Below are 22,874 nucleotides of genomic sequence, written 5' to 3' on the forward strand. Positions count from 1 at the left end.
AAACTAATTAACTTTTTTACGAAGGCGGCTGCTTGTTTTATCACGCTACGTAATAATTAGCAGCAAATAAAATCGAAAATGTTACAAACTAAAATTGGTCATGGTGCAAATGTATTCGACCGAATCGTGCAGAAAAACTTTCATGACTGGGCGCCGCTTCGCAGTAAAGTGTTGTTCGTGCGGTAGCGAAATCTTTGGCGTAAAATTCTTAGGAAATGCGCTTGAAAATCTCTTCACAAAAATAACGTCCGGTCAAAAATAAACTCGCGCCTTCTGAACCATCGCCAGTTTAATGCGACCATAATTTATAGCTATAAACAGACCGCTTGCCTGTGGCTACCGGTGATACAGGCCGGGTTGGGCATGTGATAACCTCGCCCACAAAGAAGAAGTGCTCTATTCCACCAAAGTCCCTAGATACTAAGTTTCCCAGGTACGAAAGTTTCATAAATTAGTTTATGAAAGTTGTTGGTAATAAATCCGAACCCCAGTGAACAGCTCCATAAAAAAATCGGCAAAATTACGAGCGAATTAAATTTTAGTTAGCCCCGTGTTCCTAGTATTTCAGGCAATCGTTAGAAAATTAGTTGCAACGACAGCGCGACTTATAGTTTCTGGGCGCTTTAAAAGCGTTGTGGTAAGAGAAATCGCTCATTTGCGTGAACCCAAGGAAATAGTGTGCAGTATGAATAAGTTATTTCGAGTGTACATACAGCTTGACGAGGCGATTTGAACTTACTCGTGTATTAGATAAATATGCGTGATAAAACATAGCCTTGAAACCGTTATCAATCTTTTCCGGTGATTCGGACGACATGCTGCAGGCTTATTTGTGGTATAGTTTAATTCCAACCACGTTACAGCATACCATAGGGTATATCCAGAATAGAAGGGACACTTTTTAATTTCTAATATTTTAAGGGGCAGTGGTGCGTTTTACATAAACTATTTTTATAGTAGGTCCTATTTGGAAGTACAAAAAGAATTATAAAACCGTATTCTCGCGACTCGCATAAACCTTTGTTAAATGTTTAAAACACGATTAGGATATTTGGATATTGTATAATAAAGGTGTCCCATCTTACCCCAAAGTACTACATGTGTTCTAAACAGGTGCAGATGCGCTAGGATAATTGGAATGAATTATACAATTGCTTTCCTTGTACTGTTAACGCAGGTTGGATTAACCTTTAGCCAAAGTGGATCGTTTCTCGGTAAGTACTTATATTAGGTCTTACTATATTTAGATTAGTTTTCGGCATATAATTCGAACCCGAAAACAGAAAGAACATTTGAGTGATGTGCAACAAATACAACATATATTTCCTTTCATTCAATTTATGACAGCTTAAACTAATGGTTAATCTTTTCTGCGATTCGGATTTGTAACACAAACAGACTCGTGGCCCGCAGGTCAAGAGGTGTTTGAAATAATCTTTGCACTTTTAGGCGTTTCTTCGTGCCAATGTAAGACACCTTTGAACCAACGTGTGGCGTGTCCGGGTGGGGAGAATCTGACGGAGGACGAATGTCTTGCAAGCTCTTGCTGTTACAAAACGGCAGTGCCAGCTGCACAAGATTCCACTGCTTATCCTGCGTGTTTTGCCCCTAAAGGTCAGTTTAATTTGTAGATTATAAAAACCTGTGGATATTTTACCAAACACGCATTCGAGAAAATTGCCAATTACAGTTTAATAAACAAACCTAACTACAAATTAACACACCTGATAAATTTGTAATAAAAACCTTTGAAAATATTTTACCAAAAACAAATTTAAGTAAATTGCTAGTTACATTTTAATAACATACCTAACTACAAATTAATACACCTGATAGGCCTATAAATAAATTCACTTTGGAAAATAATTGTTTTATGCCATATTATTATAATCCACATATCTCAAAGGCGCCATGTAAATCGTACGGATAAATCGTGGTTCCCATTTAGCCCTGGGGTGAAATAGTTAACTGACATCGTCTAAACAACATAACATAGAATTGCAGTACCCTTAACACTACTTCACAGAAAAAAATTAAATATTTCCGATGCTCTGTGTTCTTAGAAATATGTATACTTAGAATTGTTAAAACTTGTTTCAATGTATACAATTTCAATGACAATGTTGTAACACAAAAAGGAAATTAGAAGGAAAATGAACTTTAGCAGTTTATTTTCTGCATGTTTCTATTGTAAATTTTAAGTCACTAGCTCTTAAAAATTAATCTAAAAATACGTCTTTGAATTATATGTTCTTTACAATCTGTATCACGTTTTCTTGCATTGATTACAGAGTCATGTCTCGGTCAGTGTGATATCGTACCGTACATGCGAGCACCTTGCGGCTTGTGGTCTGCCGGGCAAAGCCTATGTGACGCAGTTGGCTGTTGCTACGACCGACGAATGTTTCCCTACTGCTTCTACCCGGCGGACTCGACCCCGCCGGAGCCTGGCACAGGTTTGTTGTTACACCTATTAGCACATGTACCTTAGTTTTATGCGGCTGGTACCCAGGAACCCAATTACTGGTCTGACAAGTCGCGGTATGGAAATTTGAATATTTTCTTGCGTGTGTGACTTGTGTTTTCGTTGCGTTTTCACTATTTTCTCACACAAATATAGAGTACTATACGGGGTAAGATAGGACACATTTAGCGCATAATAGGGAGGCACAAGAATACCATTTTATAATTTGTTGAATGTTCTTTGTTTACTACCAAATGGGACGGGAAAATAGAATGAAAAGGTGTCCCATCTACCCCATCCTATTAAAATTGTTTTCCCATTATTTTAAACGCTAAACATTTTCCCCAAATTTTAAGACTGCAACTATACATGTTTAATAAAAACATTCAATCTAATACAAATTCTCGTTTTTTTGCAGTACCAATCACGACCACTCCAGCAACTACCTTGCCACCCACTACTCAAGCTCCCGTGGTACCTGGGGGTCCAAACCTAAGGTTCTTTGATCCTGTCAATTCGTATTTCATCACGGTTGACTGCAGAGACATGGCGTACGTAGAACCATGCGGTGCATCTGACATTAGCAGGTAATAAGGTCATTGGTAACATTACGAATACTATCATTATCGGTTTGACTATATAGTAGGGTGGGAGAAGATGGGACACCTTTAATTCAATTTTTTCGTCTTATTCGATAGTAAACATAAACCGTTTGAAGAATTATGAACCTTCTCCTTACGACTCCAATAGACCGTTGTTAGTTATAGGTAAAACACGATCGGGATATTTAAATATATATGCTAAATGCGCCCGTCTTCCTCCGCCCTGTACTATACACAGACAAACTGAATTTGGCTTAAATCTAAAACCACTTAGAATCAACGTTTTGTTTTGGTCTCGAGATATCGTTTGTCTTAGAATATTGAAGTCACAGATACAGATACATTCCCTAAACAGGATTTATGTTTGTCATAGTGAAATACACAATAGGTGTCAACAACTATATTTTATTTAAAGAGAAAAATGCTTGCTCAAATCTTGCTGTTGGAAATCAATGCTGGGAATTGTTGGCTGTTACAGAACAGTATCAACACACGAAACACAAGGAGATAATACAGGTTCGGATTTTGTTTTTTTAAGTACGGCGCCGTGGTACAGTTGTTATATAGCGTCTGCCTCCAGCCAAGAGTTTATACGGCGTTAAGATGGCTGTACACAGTATCCGGCACGCGAAGTCGTATGCAAACCCATTACCGAGTTCCCCATGCGGCAGCGAAATCCGGACAAAACAGACAAAACGGACGAATTCCGGATACTGTGTACAGCCACCTTTATACGGGTTAGGCTCGTCGCTGCTTGTGGGCGTATCTTTCCTGGGTAAGACACATAATGGCAATTGCTTCAACCCAATGAGCACTAATGGGTTTTCTACAATTGTCAGCCATGCAGCAAAAACAAAAACTCACAAAGTTACATACGGTGCAATTCGTAAGTGGGCATGAGGTGTATCAAACAGAACATCCGTGTTACAACAACTTATATCGTTTATATAGCTAGCCACGTTTAAATATGCCTGAATTATGCCCATCTTAAATAGGCCATTTAAAACAAGTAAGAAATAGAATATACAATAAATCAACGTTGCAAGATATATAGAAACTAAACACTACGGTGGTTTCATGTGCTCGGTTAATCAAACTAAATGGCTGTGGATTTGTCTGGTTTATATTTACGTAAAAGCAATCTGGTGAAAAATGATGACCTTAAGCCCCATTTAAGAGCGGAAACAATATCTGGCCTTATCTTAAACTGTAATCAAATCTGTCATGTGTCGCAACCTACGGTACGGAGAAAGTAACCGCGTGTACTTTTATAAACCGACGGCGAGGCTCTCTTGTTGAGCCGCTCGGATCGTGACAAAAAACACCGGGCGTGATGCTGTTGTATATAATACATACGAGATGCATTTAAAATATTATTGTGGGCGTGTGTGTCCTTAGGCAAAACACTTATTGTACATTGATCCAACTCATTGTTGAATCAGAGTATACTAAACAAGTCTAGTATACTCTCTGGTTCAATAATGAATTGTTAAACTTGTCAGCCATAAAAAACGAATGAAATGTTTTTCTTGTTATAACTGTCTTTTCCTGCCACATAAGAATGCATAAGTGGCCTTTATTAATTCATTTATATCTCTAGCTACAGCGGAAAGCATCGGTGCTCAACTACGACAGCGGTTGAGCGTTGGCGAAGAACTGGAACCTGACACTGAAACCGACTCGTTACCTTTGCAATCTTACAACTATGGAAACTTTAGCGTAGCTCTAGAGTGTCCTGGGGGAAACAGAACAAATGAAACGACTATGTTTCCATGCGCAACAAATGAAATGTACTAAAACAAAAGTTTTGCAATGCACAATTTATCGGACATGAGTAAAAAAAGATTTTATTTCAGAAATGAGTGTCTCGATAGATCTTGCTGTTGGAGCGACGGACATTGCTACGTCCCAATTACTTCGTTCCAAGAAAATATAACGCAAGAATTATTCTCTGACGGTTGGTATTTTTTAATACAGGATTAATGTAACAAGTGCTACTACATTGTATTTTGCATATTTTTTTGCATAAAGCCTCATAATTTTTCTCCAAATGCCTTTAACTAGATTTTGAGACACAAAATAATTTTAGGAAAGGCCCAAGCAAGTTTGATGCCTTTTATTTTTCAGTCGCACTCTTTCCAGCGATGATGCACGATGCAGAATACTGGATACCGTCAAGAATTAATCTACGAATCATCTTAGAAGATGATGGAGATGATTTTCAAGTCGCTTGCTCCGTGGATAAAGTGTCTCTTCCATGCGGAGAGAACAACATCAGTAGGTATGTAAACTTCTGTCTAAATTCACAAAATAAACTGTAACGTGGGACAGCAGACAGCGCGTTCGCTTTGTAACTAGTTTTCCCGGGTTCTGGCCTAAATTCCGCCACTTTTACAGTATTGTGTGTTTGTATTGGAATACGAACAATATGTGGCAACCTAAGTTCTTAGCAAGCACTAGTAGGTGTATGAAACAAAACACATATGGAAGGGCGGGGAAGACGGGATGCCTTTAATACATTATTCAAATATTCCGACAGTGTTTTAAACAATTAAAAACGGTCTATGGGAGTTGTGAGGTTATATATTAGTTTTATAATTCTGTAAATGTTCTTTGATGACTATTAAACGGGACATAAAAATAAAACGATAAAGTGTCCCTTTTTACCCTCCACCCTTATGTTAAAACGTCTTGTATTTTCTCGCCACGGCAGAACTTGCAACTTTCAAATGCATCACGATGTTTAGTATGAAACAAAACGTAATTTGGTCGCTTCTAGGTCGGAATGCATTGCTCTAGGATGCTGTTGGCGGCCAGAGTATGCTGCGATGGAAGAACTATCTACTGTGTGTATGCTTCCAACCATTGAAAGGAATAAAAACAAAACTCAAAATGGTAATGCAGACTTTGTATGTACACGTTTTATATATATATATATATGCATTGTGGTATAACAAAGTTTCTGTCTAGATAGGAATGAAGCAATGCTTAACTGGTTGAGTTGGGGAAGCTGGAGTGAATGTATGGCCACATCTCCATGTTCCGAAGACGGGATTAAACAACGTTCAAGAATCTGCCCACACAATTCTACCACACCGGATACGAACTCAGCTATGCCCGAAAACCGATGTTCAGGATCTGCATATGAATCAGAGACGTGTTATGGAGTAACTACGTGCGTGGTGGCGGGCTGGACTACATGGTCGGGTTGGTCAGCTTGCGACAACCCTTGCGGTGCAGGGTTAACCAGAAGAGAAAGATTCTGCAAAGAGAAGAAGGATAGTAGTAAGTTAATTTTTGATTAAAAAATCGACTAAAATAAATCCTATCGTTGATCGCTTTATTTACAATTTTTATTTCAGGCGCCGATATCAAAAATCCCGAATGTCAACCAATTGTGATTGCCGTGGAAAACACGCCAAGCCAAATTCAAGAAGAGGTTTGCAACTCGAACATCTGCGATGTTTGGGCAAGCTGGTCATCCTACACCCCATGCGATGCACCATGTGAATCTGAGGGATATGAACTTGCAGTAAGAAAATGCCTTAACGGAAGGGGACAAAACCAAGTCGAGTCTTGTGAAAAGAAGCGAATAAGGTGCTTCGGTCCACCGGTTTGTTTACAAGCTTGGAGTGAATGGCAAGAGTGGTCATCTTGTTCCCAGAGTTGCAGCAATGGGACAAGAACTAGAATTCGGTCGTGTGTTCATATTAATGGTACACTGGTGTCTCCTAATAAATGCGGAAAAGGAAATAGCGACCAAGAAATGGAATCGTGTAATACGGATCTTTGTTTACAGTGGGGAGATTGGGAAGTACATGGTGAATGTAACGCAGATTGTGAAGAAAATGGGACACAGGAATATGTAAAAACCTGTCTTAATCCTGTTGACTTCACTAACGTTAATGATTCGTGTCGTATCAAGTTTGAAACTTGTATTGGTTCTTTGTGTCCTGGTACTTGGGGTTCGTGGTTTAGTTGGTCAGAATGTGGTGATGTTTGTGGACCATCTACTAAATCTAGAACAAGGGATTGTTACGTCAAAGGAGAGGTATTGAATGACGCCACGCGTTGCCAAGATTCGAATCCTGGTTCAAGTGAAACAAACGAAACAACTTGTAATGACAACATGTGTCCTGAATGGAGCGATTGGATTGATAACAACGATTGTAATGCACCATGTAGAAGTCAGGGCAACCAAACAAGATTCAAACAGTGTCTTGATTCTACCTGGTCGGAACAATATGAAGAAAACATGCTGGTTCATAATCTATCCTGTTATCAAAGTGTGGTGGCCTGTACTGGTGCACCAATTTGTCCACCAGAATGGAATGAATGGCAGCAGTGGTCTTCTTGCTCCGAATTTTGCACCAATGGAACAAGAGTAAGAGAAAGGTCTTGTAAAAATGAAAATGGAATCATCGTTTCTAATGAAGAATGTATAGGTGCAAATGGTCATCAACAATCTGAAGTATGTAACATGGATTTTTGTTTACAATGGGGAGATTGGGAAGTACGTGGTGAATGTAACGCAGATTGTGAAGAAAATGGGACACAGCAATATGTAAAAACATGTCTTAATCCTGTTGACTTCACTAACGTTAATGATTCGTGTCGTATCAAGTTTGAACCTTGTATTGGTTCTTTGTGTCCTGGTACTTGGGGTTCGTGGTTTAGTTGGTCAGAATGCGGTGATGTTTGTGGGCCATCTACTAAATCTAGAACAAGGGATTGTTACGTCAAAGGAGAGGTATTGAATGACGTCACGCGTTGCCAAGATGCGAATTCTGGTTCAAGTGATACAAACGAAACAACCTGTAATGACAACATGTGTCCTGAATGGAGTGATTGGATTGATAACAACGATTGTAATGCACCATGTAGAAATAATGGCAACCAAACAAGATACAAAACTTGTCTTGATTCTACATGGTCGGAACAATATGATGAAAACATGCTGGCACATGATTCATCATGTTATCAAAGTGTGGTGGCCTGTACTGGTGCACCAATTTGTCCACCAGAGTGGAATGAATGGCAGCAGTGGTCTTCTTGCTCCGAATCTTGCACCAATGGGACAAGAATAAGAGAAAGGTCTTGTCATAATGAAAACGAAACCACTGTTAGTACTGAACAATGCAACGGTGATAGTCATCAGCAATCTGAATCATGTAACATGGATCTTTGTTTACAGTGGGATAATTGGGAAGTACGTGATGAATGTAACGCAGATTGTGAAGAAAATGGGACACAGGAATATGTAAAAACCTGTCTTAATCCTGTTGACTTCACTAACGTTAATGATTCGTGTCGTATCAAGTTTGAAACTTGTATTGGTTCTTTGTGTCCTGGTACTTGGGGTTCGTGGTTTAGTTGGTCAGCATGTGGTGATGTTTGTGGACCATCTACTAAATCTAGAACAAGGGATTGTTACGTCAAAGGAGAGGTATTGAATGACGCCACGCGTTGCCAAGATTCGAATCCTGGTTCAAGTGAAACAAACGAAACAACTTGTAATGACAACATGTGTCCTGAATGGAGCGATTGGATTGATAACAACGATTGTAATGCACCATGTAGAAGTAATGGCAACCACACAAGATACAAAACTTGTCTTGATTCTACCTGGTCGGAACAATATGATGAAAACATGCTGGTACATGGTTCATCATGTTATCAAAGTGTGGTGGCCTGTACTGGTGCACCAATTTGTCCATCAGAATGGAATGAATGGCAGCAGTGGTCTCCTTGCTCCGAATCTTGCACCAATGGGACAAGAATAAGGGAAAGGTCTTGTTACAATGAAAATGGAACTGTTGTTTCAAATGAAGAATGTATAGGTGCAAATAGTCATCAACAATCTGAAGCATGTAACATGGATCTTTGTTTAGAATGGGGAGATTGGGAAGTACGCGGTGAATGTAACGCAGATTGTGAAGAAAATGGGACACAGGAATATGTAAAAACATGTCTTAATCCTGTAGACTTTACTAATGTTGATGATTCTTGTCGTATTAAGTTTGAACCTTGTATTGGTTCTTTGTGTCCTGGTACTTGGGGTTCGTGGTTTAGTTGGTCAGAATGTGGTGATGTTTGTGGGCCATCTACTAAATCTAGAACAAGGGATTGTTACGTCAAAGAAGAGGTATTGAATGACGTCACGCGTTGCCAAGATGCGAATCCTGGTTCAAGTGAAACAAACGAAACAACTTGTAATGACAACATGTGCCCTGAATGGAGCGATTGGATTGATAACAACGATTGTAATGCACCATGTAGAAATAATGGTAATCAAACAAGATACAAACAGTGCCTTGATTCTACCTGGTCGGAACAATATGATGAAAACATGCTGGTACATAATCTATCTTGTTATCAAAGCGTGGTGCCCTGTACTGGTGCACCAATTTGTCCATCAGAATGGAATGAATGGCAGCAGTGGTCTTCTTGCTCCGAATCTTGCACCAATGGATCAAGAATAAGAGAAAGGTTTTGTGAGAATGAAAATGGAACCATCGTTTCTAATGAAGAATGTATAGGTGCAAATGGTCATCAACAATCTGAAGCATGTAACCTGGATCTTTGTTTACAATGGGGAGATTGGGAAAAACGTGGTGAATGTAACGCAGATTGTGAAGAAAATGGGACACAGCAATACGTTAAGACTTGTCTTAATCCTGTAGACTTTACTAATGTTGATAATTCGTGTCATATCAAGTTTGAACCTTGTATTGGTTCTTTGTGTCCTGGTACTTGGGGTTCGTGGTTTAGTTGGTCAGCATGTGGTGATGTTTGTGGACCATCTACTAAATCTAGAACAAGGGATTGTTACGTCAAAGAAGAGGTGTTTGATGACGTCGCCCGTTGCCAAGATACGAATCCTGGTTCAAGTGAAACAAACGAAACAATTTGTAATGATAACATGTGCCCTGAATGGAGTGATTGGATTGATAACAGTGATTGTAATGCACCATGTAGAAGTCAGGGCAACCACACAAGATACAAAACTTGTCTTAATAGTAACTGGTTAATGGAAAATGACGGATCATCGCTAATACATGATTTATCTTGTTATCAAAGCGCGATGCCCTGTACTGGTGCATCAATTTGTCCACCAGAATGGAATGAATGGCAGCAGTGGTCTTCTTGCTCCGAATCTTGTACCAATGGAACAAGAGTAAGAGAAAGGTCTTGTGAAAATGAAAATGGAACCATCGTTTCTAATGAAGAATGTATAGGTGCAAATGGCCATCAACAATCTGAAGCATGTAACACGAATCTTTGCTTACAATGGGGAGATTGGGAAGTACGTGGTGAATGTAACTCAGATTGTGAAGAAAATGGGATACAGGAATATGTGAAGACTTGTCTTAACCCTGCAGACTTTACTAACGTAGAAGACCCGTGTCGTATCAAGTTTGAACCTTGTATTGGTTCTTTGTGTCCTGGTACTTGGGGTTCGTGGTTTAGTTGGTCAGAATGCGGTGATGTGTGTGGACCATCTACTAAATCTAGAACAAGGGATTGTTACGTTAAAGAAGAGGCAATTGATGACGTCGCCCGTTGCCAAGATACGAATCCTGGTTCAAGTGATACAAACGAAACAACTTGTAATGACAACATGTGCCCTGAATGGAGCGATTGGATTGACAACAACGATTGTAATGCACCATGTAGAAGTAATGGCAACCAAACAAGATATAAAACTTGTCTTAATTCTACATGGTCGGAACAATATGATGAAAATATGCTGGTACATGATCTATCATGTTATCAAAGTGTGGTCTCCTGTACTGGTGCACCATTTTGTCCACCAGAGTGGAATGAATGGCAGCAGTGGTCTTCTTGCTCCGAATCTTGCACCAATGGGACAAGAATAAGGGAAAGGTCTTGTAAGAATGAAAATGGAACCATCGTTTCTAATGAAGAATGTATCGGTGCAAATGGCCATCAACAGTCTGAGGCATGTAACATGGATTTTTGTTTACAATGGGGAGATTGGGAAGTGCGTGGTGAATGTAACGTAGATTGTGAAGAAAATGGGACACAGCAATATGTAAAAACCTGTCTTTATCCTATAGACTTTACTAATGTTGATGATTCGTGTCATATCAAGTTTGAACCTTGTATTGGTTCTTTGTGTCCTGGTACTTGGGGTTCGTGGTTTAGTTGGTCAGAATGCGGTGATGTTTGTGGACCATCTACTAAATCTAGAACAAGGGATTGTTACGTTAAAGAAGAGGCAATTGATGACGTCGCCCGTTGCCAAGATACGAATCCTGGTTCAAGTGAAACAAACGAAACAACTTGTAATGACAACATGTGCCCTGAATGGAGCGATTGGATTGATAACAACGATTGTAATGCACCATGTAGAAGTAATGGCAACCAAACAAGATATAAAACTTGTCTTAATTCTACATGGTCGGAACAATATGATGAAAATATGCTGGTACATGATCTATCATGTTATCAAAGTGTGCTCTCCTGTACTGGTGCACCATTTTGTCCACCAGAGTGGAATGAATGGCAGCAGTGGTCTTCTTGCTCCGAATCTTGCACCAATGGGACAAGAATAAGGGAAAGGTCTTGTAAGAATGAAAATGGAACCATCGTTTCTAATGAAGAATGTATAGGTGCAAATGGTCATCAACAGTCTGAGGCATGTAACATGGATTTTTGTTTACAATGGGGAGATTGGGAAGTACGTGGTAAATGTAACGCAGATTGTGAAGAAAATGGGACACAGCAATATGTAAAAACTTGTCTTAATCCTGTAGACTTTACTAACGTTGATGATTTGTGTCGTATCAAGTTTGAACCTTGTATTGGTTCTTTGTGTCCTGGTACTTGGGGTTCCTGGTTTAGTTGGTCAGAATGTGGTGATGTTTGTGGGCCATCTACTAAATCTAGAACAAGAAACTGTTACGTCAAAGAAGAGGTATTTGATGACGTCGCCCGTTGCCAAGATACGAATCCTGGTTCAAGTGATACAAACGAAACAACTTGTAATGACAACATGTGCCCTGAATGGAGCGATTGGATTGACAACAACGATTGTAATGCACCATGTAGAAGTAATGGCAACCAAACAAGATATAAAACTTGTCTTAATTCAACATGGTCGGAACAATATGATGAAAATATGCTGGTACATGATCCATCATGTTATCAAAGCGTGGTCTCCTGTACTGGTGCACCAATCTGTCCACCAGAATGGAATGAATGGCAGCAGTGGTCTTCTTGCTCCGAATCTTGCACCAATGGGACAAGAATAAGGGAAAGGTCTTGTAACAATGAAAATGGAACCATCGTTTCTAATGAAGAATGTATCGGTGCAAATGGTCATCAACAGTCTGAGGCATGTAACATGGATCTTTGTTTACAATGGGGAGATTGGGAAGTAAGTGGTGAATGTAACGCAGATTGTGAAGAAAATGGGACACAGCAATATGTAAAAACTTGTCTCAATCCTGTAGACTTCACTGATGATGATGATTCGTGTCATATCAAGTTTGAACCTTGTATTGTTTCTTTGTGTCCTGGTACTTGGGGTTCGTGGTTTAGTTGGTCAGAATGTGGTGATGTCTGTGGACCATCCACTAAATCTAGAACAAGAAACTGTTACGTCAAAGAAGAGGTGTTTGATGACGTCGCCCGTTGCCAAGATGCGAATCCTGGTTCAAGTGATACAAACGAAACGACTTGTAATGACAACATGTGCTCTGAATGGAGTGATTGGATTGATAAGAACGATTGTAATGCACCATGTAGAAGTCAGGGCAACCAAACAAGATTCAAACAGTGTCTTGATTCTACCTGGTCGGAACAATATGAAGAAAACATGCTGGTTCATAATCTATCCTGTTATCAAAGCGTGGTGCCCTGTACTGGTGCACCAATTTGTCCACCAGAATGGAATGAATGGCAGCAGTGGTCTTCTTGCTCCGAATCTTGCACCAATGGAACAAGAATAAGAGAAAGGTCTTGTAGGAATGAAAATGGAACCGTCGTTTCTACTGAAGAGTGCATCGGGGACGGTAGCCATCAGCAATCTGAAGTATGTAACATGGATCTTTGTTTGCGATGGGGAGATTGGGAAGTATATGGTGAATGTAACGCAGAATGTGAAAAAAACGGCAGGCAGAAATATGTGAAGACTTGTCTCAATCCTGTGGACTTAAGTAACGTGGATGACTTGTGTCGTATGAAGTTTGAACCTTGTATTGGTTCTTTGTGTCCTGGTACTTGGGGTTCGTGGTTTAGTTGGTCAGAATGTGGTGATGTTTGTGGACCATCTACTAAATCTAGAACAAGAAATTGTTACGTCAAAGAAGAGGCAATTGATGACGTCACCCGTTGCCAAGATACGCATCCTGGTTCAAGTGATACAAACGAAACAACTTGTAATGACAACATGTGCCCTGAATGGAGTGATTGGATTGATAACAACGATTGTAATTCAGCATGTAGAAGTCAGGGCAACCAAACCAGATCGAAAATATGCCTTGGCCCTAACTGGGTTGATGTTAATGAAGGTCAATCACTATCACAGCATCCATCTGTGTGCTACCATCAAATACTTCCTTGTGCCGGTGCAACTATTTGTCCACCAACCTGGGGCGAATGGCAACAGTGGTCTGCTTGCTCCGAAACTTGTACCAATGGAACAAGAATACGGATTCGGTCCTGCTTTAACGAAAACGGGACTCCAGCTTCCCATGTCGAATGTACAGGATTCGTGAGGGAAGAGCAACGTGGTGACTGTAACACCCATCTATGTAACAAATGGGGTGAATGGGATTATAATGGAGAATGTGACGCTCTTTGTGAGGAAAATGGAACCCGCATTATTTCCCGAAGTTGTGTAGGTACGGGTTTATCTGTCGATGTGTGTTCTACCGCCAATGAGTTTTGTGTCGGCAGTCTATGTCCGGGAATCTGGGCGTCGTGGCAAGGATGGTCGGATTGTCACGATAGATGTGGACCCTCGTTTCAAAATCGAACACGATCTTGTCTTGTGAAAGAAATAGTATCAGACCCATCTCGTTGCGCAAATGGTTCCGCAGTTAGTGAACAAGCTTGTAATGTTTTATTCTGTCGATCCTGGACCGAGTGGTCAACAACTGAGTGCACAGGAATATGCGGCTACCGCGGGCATATACGAAGAACACGCGACTGTCTCTTTGGTGAAAGTTCTGTCAGCGGAGCTGTTCTTGGTGCGGCTGTCTCTTCGATACCCGGAAGTTGTTTTCTGCAAGTAATAAACTGTGTTCCACAGTGTTATCCGGCATGGCAGCCATGGACAGATTGGACTCCATGTTCAGAATCTTGTTCTCCTGGTTCCACTGAACGATTCCGAACATGTAAATTCAATGGTACTACCGTGGATCCTTTTATTTGTGAGAAGCACTATTTGGCAACTGGAATGATCGAGCCGGTCTCGTCTGACACGTTTCTACAGGTTAGGAGAAACGGAAGTCACCAAACGTCATTGTGCAATACTGAAATGTGTATAACATGGTCACAATGGTCAACGAGTCGATGCCGTGAACAATGTGATGTGCCTGGGTTCCAAACTAAACGGAGATCTTGCAATTACGCACTTTCAAATCAAAACGTAGAAGATACATCGACCCCGCCCAGATGCTTAACAGAAATATCGCCATGCTTAGGACCGTGTGTTACATTCTGGACAGCTTGGACAGCATGGAGTTCATGCGATGAACCTTGTGGAGCTGGCGTTAACTTACAGGTAGGTGATAACATATTACACAAAATAATAACTAATATAACTATTCCATGGCACCCTCTATAGAACTATATACATGTAAAATCAAAAATAGTAGCGGTAAACATAGATTTTTAAAAAGCACTTTTCACGCCGAGTCTTGTCCTTCCCGAGCCTATGTAGTATCTGGTGATTAATATTTCTGTATTTTCCATTAAAATCTTGTATTTTTCAGACTCGTGGTTGCTACAAAAGTGGAAGGCCAGCTTCTCCAAATTTCTGCAGTCAAAGCAGTGTCGCAGATTTATCAGAGCACCGTCGGACACGGCCTTGCAACAATGAGATGTGCGATTCTTGGTCAGACTGGATAATCGGGCCATGTAGTGAGGAATGCGGTGCAGTTGGCAGACGTCGTAGAAGCCGAACATGCGTCGGAAACGGGCTTCTTGCTCCAGTTACCGCATCCGCTACAGATACAAGCTGCACCAATGTCTTGGAGGACTGTAATATGGGTCCATGTAACACTCGGTACAGTTCTTGGGGGCGATGGAGGGGTACGTGTGATAGTTCATCCTGCGGTTTCAGCAGAACATCTCGAAGAAGATTTTGTATCGGAAGCAACGGACGCAGAACTAGAGTCTTTCAATGCCTGCATCTTGGCCGAGCATCTGAAAGTCGTATTTGCAATCCCACCGGTTGTCGATCTTGGGCTCAGTGGACCACTGGTGAATGCTCTGTTTCGTGTGGCGCGGGTTCAAGAATAAGATCTCGGCAGTGCAACCGATATGCAGAAGTTCTTCCTGTTACGGGTAGACTTGTACGTTGCTTTAATGTGACATTAACCTGCTCGAACGCTGCGTGTCCAGTCGGTTGAGGTTTAGTATAAGGTAGAGTTAGGTTTATATTGTTTCTAACGTTTGAAAGGAGGTCGTGTCCTTCGAAAAACGGGTTTTAAACAATGGCGTAGTTGGGAAACAATCACTTTACTTTAGCCATACCTTTTTCTTTAACTGCTGCTGCCCTATTATCTTGCCAAACGGAGATTTGACCCATTTACTGCCAGATATATTTACATTCCTTATATACAAAGCGAACGTCAACTTCGTTTTTGTATTCTTACTGACCTAACTGATACCACATCTTTTGACATCTTATGATTCCTATATAGGCTACATTTGTTTCATTTGCATTTAGATAGTTCGTCGTCATTACTATTGTTACCTTACACGTGGCATCGAAATAAATAATTCTGAACGTGTCTGCAGCAATACTCATGGCTGTTGTTTAACAGTCTTCATTATTCCAACGGTACACGTATGTATATCGTTGATTATCCCATAATCCCATAAATAAATGCTTTTGGTTTTCATTAGCCAAACACAAAACCTTTATCCTAAGAGAGAGTAAAGAAAAAAGAGAAGAAAGAGAGAGATGTATACGATGAAAAAGTGTAGTGGTTCGGGGTCTTATGTTTGCTGCTAACAATACTGCATAACGGTTCTGTTCTCGGCAGGTAGTAATGGTAATAATTACTTTTATTTGTCTCTTTGAGTACTGCAGCAAAGATTTAAAAATATTTTAGGCGAAAAGACAGAATATAGCTACAAAACAACAGTTGTTAAATAACGCTTACATTTAATAAAAACATATTTAATTGAAAGAAAATAAACGTGATCGGAACACCCATAGAAGACAAATTTGATAGTACAATATGTGTAGGAATAGTTCGTATTTTTCTGTGTTCGTACAATGTTTTCTATTCAGTCATAGGCAATTAGAACATATAAATCAAACTGTACGTCTTCTTTAGTTTAGTATGTGCGTAAAACGAGAGTTTAAGTCTATTGAACCTAAATTGACACTTATATAACAACAACAAGCCGCAGATTTTCACGTACAAGAATAGTTTCTTATTATATCAAGTTAAAGTTATAATTGTGGTGAGATTATGGAGAACCAAGGTGGGTCAGAAGTTCAAACACAACCACCCACCTCCTCTTCATTTGAAGGGGAAACTGAGAGTCGGAAAAGAAAATTTTCATCTGATTCTTCTTTCAAATCTCCGACCAAAGTACCTCCCAAACCAACCATAGATAGGTCGTTAAGTGTGTCTGAAGATGGACTTTCTGCGAAAAAAAAGAAAGAACTATCAGATTGTGAAGACAGATTAAAGATGCATCGTTTGGTAACTTCTTTCTCCGAGGAACAATTAAATCGTTATGAAATGTATCGTCGTTCTTCTTTCCCAAAAGCCTCAATTAAGCGATTCATGCAAACCGTAGCAGGATGCAGTGTGTCTCACAATGTTGTAATTGCAATATCTGGTGTTGCCAAAGTATTTGTTGGTGAAATTATGGAAAATGCGCTAGATGTTATGGAACAATTAGGTGAACAACCACCTGTAAAACCAAGGCATATAAGAGAAGCTGTGCGTAGATTACGAAGCAGCCAAACTGTGCCATTTTCTGTGCCACCAGATCCAACAATTTCATGATAATTATTGTGTGTGCAACGCAAGTATGAATTATGAAATTTTGTTATAGTTGCCATTATATTACCGCTAACCAAAATGTCTTATTGAATTAGACAGTGTATGTTGTTTTGGATTAACTGTTATTGGCTCTAGCACAATCACATTTTTAATACGTTTCAATGCTTTCAACAGAACAAGAACTAAATCTTGTTAGTTAGGGTTTAATAGTTATTAAGACTGTTTTACCAAGAAATATGTCAACAAACAAAGACAACAGGCCTGATGGGAAAGAAAAAATAAGAAAACAGTCAAATCCTGAGGGTGAATTACTTTTTGGTTCTCAATTTTCTTAGGATTGTTTGTTTTGAAAGTTGTTATGTTATTTTTTTGTAGGCTGCCATGAAACAGTGATTATACTTTTGTATTGTAACCAAAGGATACCAAGTTCAATGCTTGATACTGATATGCGTATATGTCACGACAATTAGCCGACACTGCTCTCACCCAGTGGTCAGTAATGGGTTGCTGCAACATGGGTGTTGGATAACAGACTAACTCTGGCATAAATTCCATGTACCATGGTGTGTCACGCACGCTGTAGAACCTCATACACAATGAAAAAAAAAATCTTCTAATATTTTAAAATTTTTAGAGGCGGTTATAGTTCAAAACATCGACATCAAAACTCCGATAAAAGTTCTTAAAGATGTCCTGAGTAGACGACTTCGTAAATCTGATCTAAGCAAGCACGATATTTATCTTCAAGACTTTTATCTCGACCCTGATCTGAGCTTGTTTGAACAAGGTGTAAAGGTATGTATGTTCATTGTATGTGCATTGTAGGAAAAGTACCTGGTAGGGCAAAATTTAAACTTATATATTACATAGTGACAACTTATATTTATAATACCATAAACTATAGCTTTATACACCTCTTGCCCACTCATAAAGTGACAAAGCATGCAACTGTGTAAGTGATTGTATTTTTTCTGTATGACTGTACTATCTTTTCTCATTTCAAAATTGTATTCTAAAGAAGACACAAAAAGTTATTCTAAGGTATTTATTATTCCTAATTAATAATAAATTACACATGTCTGCTTTTTAAACTGCATTATAAAACTGTCTGTAATAGTAACAGATTCATATAATATCTTATTCTAGATTCATGGATCTGTTGAACTTAGCATACAAGTTCAAAGCAGCAGCACCAACCCAAAGCTTATAATTGTTGAGATCGTTAAACCAATGCAAGATGTCAAACCTATGAAACTGGCTACCTCTGGTATGTTTCTTGTGTGTGTTTTCTAACTTTTTGGAAACTAGCTACCTCTAGTATGGTATCTTAGTTGAACTTATTGTGTATTTTTTAATGCATAAACATAGATAGGAAAAAGAGGAAATTCATCTTTCAAGATATACCTAAAGTGAGTCAACCAGAAAAAGTGGCTGAATTGGAAATCCCTGGAGATCCATTATTGTGGAATAAAACACAGGTATCATATTATTATACAGTATATCGTAAGTTGGGGAAAGATGGGACACTTTTTCGTTTCGTTTTCTTATCCCATTTGATTGTAAACAAAAAACATTCAGAGAATTCTAAAACCGTAGCCTCACGACTACCTTAGATCTTGTAATTCTTTAAAAAACGGTCAGGATATTTGGATATTATATGAAGTGTCCCATCTTCTATTCTGTATCCACATAACCTATTGATTTGTGTGAATTATACAGTCTGTTTAATAAAAAATATAAAAAATTTTTAACCATCTAGTATTATTATTTTTAACCATCTAGTATTAAAAAAAAATAAAATAACCATCTAGTAAAAAATCTTACCATTATTTTCTTTTTGTGGTACAATGTACAGAAAGCTTTTAGACTAATGGGCAAGTGGGCAACTGGCTTTGGTAATCACTTTTATCTATGTAGAAATGATCAAACACAGAACTTGTACTTTTTGCTTTAGGTATACCAGTGGATGGTGTGGGTCGCCAAAGAGTTTAATTTAGACACAAGCATTATCATGGACCCTGATTTAGATGGTATAGAACTTAACCGCATGTCACAGACTGAATTTGTTTCAACCTTTGCTTATGGGAATGTTCTCTGGTCACACCATGCACTGTTAAAGGTAATGAATCCGATATTTTTTTCTCAATGGCTGTAAAAGTGTCTGGTATTGGTATTTTGTACTGTATACATACATGGAATATACACATGACATGGTGACACTGAAAATAGTACTGTGCATACCAACATTAGTTATAAATATACTATTTTGCAGAAATTGGCTGAATCTGCTGTGAAAATTCAAGAAGGTAAAACCCAATCTGATGCCGAGGTAAAAAAATATATACATCTAATTAATACCCTGTATAATGACAAATGAATGTTACCCATTTATATGGGTGTGGTAAGATTTGCCGCGTATGTAACTTGGTAGGTTGTTATATTTTTGTAAGTGTGGTAACAGTCTCGAACCTGTAACCTTTGGGCTAGGCGCACTGTGTCAAACTATCTATGCAACTATATATCTAGAATGTCTTCATTAAATGCTGATATTAATATTGTTGTTATTTCAGTTGTCAGTCATCACTTCTTCACCATCTGTTGCTTCAACTTACTACAAGCAGAAAGAACCGAGAAGGGATTACTCTGTTTTTGCCAAAAATCATTCAGTAACAAAGTATTATTTTGTATTTTCCTAATTTGTTCTAATTCTGGCAACTCACTGTGAGTTTTTTCATATTTCTGGAACTTAAATGGTTATTAGTTACCCGTAAAGTGACTTTTAAAAACTGTAAATTTTTATCTTTTTTCGTTTAAAGTTCTTGAACTGGCACGTTACTGAATACTTTTGTACAGGACGACTTCAAATGGACAGACTCAGTTGTGGCAATTTCTCCTTGAGTTACTAACAGATGCAGACAGCACAGACTGTATTATGTGGGTTGGTGATACAGGCGAGTTTAAACTGTTAGCGCCAGAGATTGTTGCACAGAAATGGGGTTTAAGAAAAAACAAACCTTCTATGAATTACGAGAAACTTTCTAGAGCTCTGCGTTACTATTATGATGGGGATATGATATCAAAGGTAAGGGTGTTTTAGTTCCCTATTTTATTAACCAAACACAAAGTGAGAGCTCTAGTTACCTGCTATGTGTAATTTATTATAATGTATTATTTTTAGGTACCAGGGAAACGGTTTGTGTACAAATTTGTCTGCAACCTTAAGGAACTTGTGGGTTATAATGCTTCTGAATTGAACAAGTTGGTGACTGAGTGTGTGCAGCGCCGACAGTCTGAAGCTGCACGCAATGTAGATGAATACCTACGAGATCCAGATGGTGAAGTAACGCTTCTACTTGGTCCCACCACATGATAAGGGGAGACTCAAGTTACATACTGGGTGATCTGAAGTTTACAAAGTTACTTAGATACAAACCTGGAGAAAGTGGTGCTAAAACCAACTTTATCATGTTGAACACTGTTGACTGTTCTGTTATTAACAATTGTGGGCAAGTCCGTTTGCAAATTATGATTAAATCATGTAAATGGTTTCATGCAATGAGCCAAGGATCTATTATTCTATCACATCATTTCATTGCGTCGCTATGTTATATTTTTAAATATTAAGACTTTTACATGTTTTCATATGCTGTTGTTTCATTTTTACATTAACGATTAACATTTTCTTTGTTTTTACTCTATCAACTTTGTTTTTGTTACAAATATAAAACTTTTGCTTTTTCGGGGGTTATGCGACGCCTCTTTGTCAAGCGCCGTAGCACAGTTATGCGGCGCCTGTAACCCAGAGGTAATGGGTTCATGGCTTGCTGTTGCTACCATTGTGGGCGTATGTGTCCTTGGGCAAGACACTTAACAGCAATTGCTCCAACCCAGTGTTCACTCGGGAGTTGTCCAAATTATCAGCCATACTTGAAAAATTCCAAAAAAATAAAATTACACACAAAGTAAAATACTTGGTAACTGGTAAGCTGGCACGAATTGTATGAAACAGAACACCAGAGTTATAACGACTGTCGTTTTCCAGTCACGCGAGGATAAATTAAGTGACCAAGGTGATCCTAGAATACAGATATTCTAGCGGCCATTTTCGATACCTTCTACTGGTACCACTAACCTAAAATTTGGACACTGTACTAACTAGACCCCAGCGGTACCGATTCTAAAATGAAAAATTTAAAATTCAAAAAAATATTAATTATGAATATTAATATTCGTCATAAAAACATATTTATAGAATTTTCTCCCGATCCAGCTTCGAATATGTTATAGCGCTAAGTGATACCTAAAATATGAAACATTATTTTCTTTAAAAAAGTGCGGGGATAGATGTTAAATATAAAAAAGTATGATCATAACTTAAATCATATAAATATTATATTTTCGATTTTTTTTGCGAAAATATAACTTACGCATACATCTATGTAGGTCACTAGCATGTTATCCCCATCGAAAAAAAAAATATTTTCAACTTTTTTTTATAACTGAATATTAATATTCGTCATAAAAACATATTTATAGAATTTTCTCCCGAACCAGCTTCGAATATGTTATAGCGCTACGTAATACCTAAAAAATGAAACAACATTTTCTTCAAAAAAGTGCGGGGAAGGGTTCAGAATACAAACAAGTATGAGGGTCATAACCCGAATCATACAAGTATTAAATTTTAAAATATTTCGGCGAAAATATAACTTACGCATACATCTGTGTAGGTCACTAGCATGTTATCCCCATCGAAAAAAAAATAATTTCAACTTTTTTTTATAACTGAATATTAATATTCGTAATAAAAATACATTTATAGAATTTTCTCCCGATCCAGCTTCGAATATGTTATAGCGCTACGTAATACCTAAAAAATGAAACATCATTTTCTTCAAAAAAATGCGGGGATGGATGTTAAATATTGTGGAGAGTATTAATTACTCGAATTTCGTGTTTATATATTTTATTTACACGAACGCAAAAATAATACATATTAATCCACATAAATGTTTTTATAACAAAATTATAACAGTAAATATAAGAATATTGATATACCTAGTGAGGCTAAAAGTATCGGCGTTAAATGGTTTTGTATCAATTGCTCTGACTAATTTGTTTACTACCTATGATAACTATGTGTTTTCAGTTATATTCTACAGGAATCCGACGATGATCAACGAACAGACAACGAGGAGATCACTAAATGTTTGGTCACTATTCCTCACTTTTTACTCTTCTATTAATTCTGCATCGTATCAGTTTGCAGAATAGTAGAAGAGTAAAGTGTTTGGATTACACCTGCACAAAACTCCTCTCTGGTGGACCTTGCCAACAACGTTAAAACTCTATAAATGCCAAAGATGAACACATTTGCAAATTAAATAACGGAGGTGCAAAGATTATCATAAAATGGGCGAAAGCGACCTTGCACCTCTACTTCAGGCGTTTCTATAACAAACAGGTTTATCTTCCTTTCCTTTAGACATTCATTATTGTTTGCGACAATTCGATCGAGATGTTTCATTTTTTAGGTATTACGTAGCGCTATAACATATTTGAAGCTGGATCTGGAGAAAATTCTAT

The 22,874-nt window shown here is 38.5% G+C and overlaps 4 protein-coding genes across 4 annotated transcripts; all 4 read left to right on the forward strand.

Annotated features, from left to right (window-relative positions):
• Nucleotides 1–131: 131 nt before the first annotated feature.
• Nucleotides 132–5,387, forward strand: LOC149740328 (uncharacterized). The gene is made up of 8 exons (XM_089872120.1): nucleotides 132–1,214; nucleotides 1,450–1,614; nucleotides 2,292–2,456; nucleotides 2,883–3,051; nucleotides 3,482–3,582; nucleotides 4,667–4,856; nucleotides 4,923–5,023; nucleotides 5,194–5,387. The coding sequence occupies exons 1-8, from the start codon at nucleotides 1,139–1,141 to the stop codon at nucleotides 5,385–5,387; spliced, it is 1,161 nt and encodes a 386-aa protein (XP_089728246.1). The 5' UTR covers nucleotides 132–1,138.
• Nucleotides 5,388–6,039: 652 nt separating this feature from the next.
• On the forward strand, nucleotides 6,040–16,055 carry LOC149740329 (SCO-spondin-like). The gene is made up of 3 exons (XM_089873251.1): nucleotides 6,040–6,351; nucleotides 6,429–14,821; nucleotides 15,033–16,055. Exons 1-3 carry the CDS (start codon nucleotides 6,051–6,053, stop codon nucleotides 15,669–15,671), a joined length of 9,333 nt encoding a protein of 3,110 aa, XP_089729377.1. The 5' UTR covers nucleotides 6,040–6,050; the 3' UTR covers nucleotides 15,672–16,055.
• A 240-nt stretch (nucleotides 16,056–16,295) lies between these two features.
• Nucleotides 16,296–17,475, forward strand: LOC149740330 (transcription initiation factor TFIID subunit 11-like). The gene has a single exon (XM_089873261.1). The coding sequence runs from the start codon at nucleotides 16,746–16,748 to the stop codon at nucleotides 17,289–17,291; it is 546 nt and encodes a 181-aa protein (XP_089729387.1). The 5' UTR covers nucleotides 16,296–16,745; the 3' UTR covers nucleotides 17,292–17,475.
• LOC149740331 (GA-binding protein alpha chain-like) lies at nucleotides 17,451–21,256 on the forward strand. The gene is made up of 9 exons (XM_089873258.1): nucleotides 17,451–17,591; nucleotides 17,923–18,083; nucleotides 18,435–18,555; nucleotides 18,657–18,766; nucleotides 19,243–19,407; nucleotides 19,561–19,617; nucleotides 19,859–19,962; nucleotides 20,142–20,370; nucleotides 20,467–21,256. The coding sequence occupies exons 1-9, from the start codon at nucleotides 17,525–17,527 to the stop codon at nucleotides 20,656–20,658; spliced, it is 1,206 nt and encodes a 401-aa protein (XP_089729384.1). The 5' UTR covers nucleotides 17,451–17,524; the 3' UTR covers nucleotides 20,659–21,256.
• The last annotated feature ends 1,618 nt before the right edge of the window (nucleotides 21,257–22,874 follow it).

This window comes from Ciona robusta, chromosome 2 (genome assembly GCF_009617815.1).
Source record: "Ciona robusta chromosome 2, ASM961781v2".
In the NCBI taxonomy this organism is placed as follows: domain Eukaryota; kingdom Metazoa; phylum Chordata; class Ascidiacea; order Phlebobranchia; family Cionidae; genus Ciona; species Ciona robusta.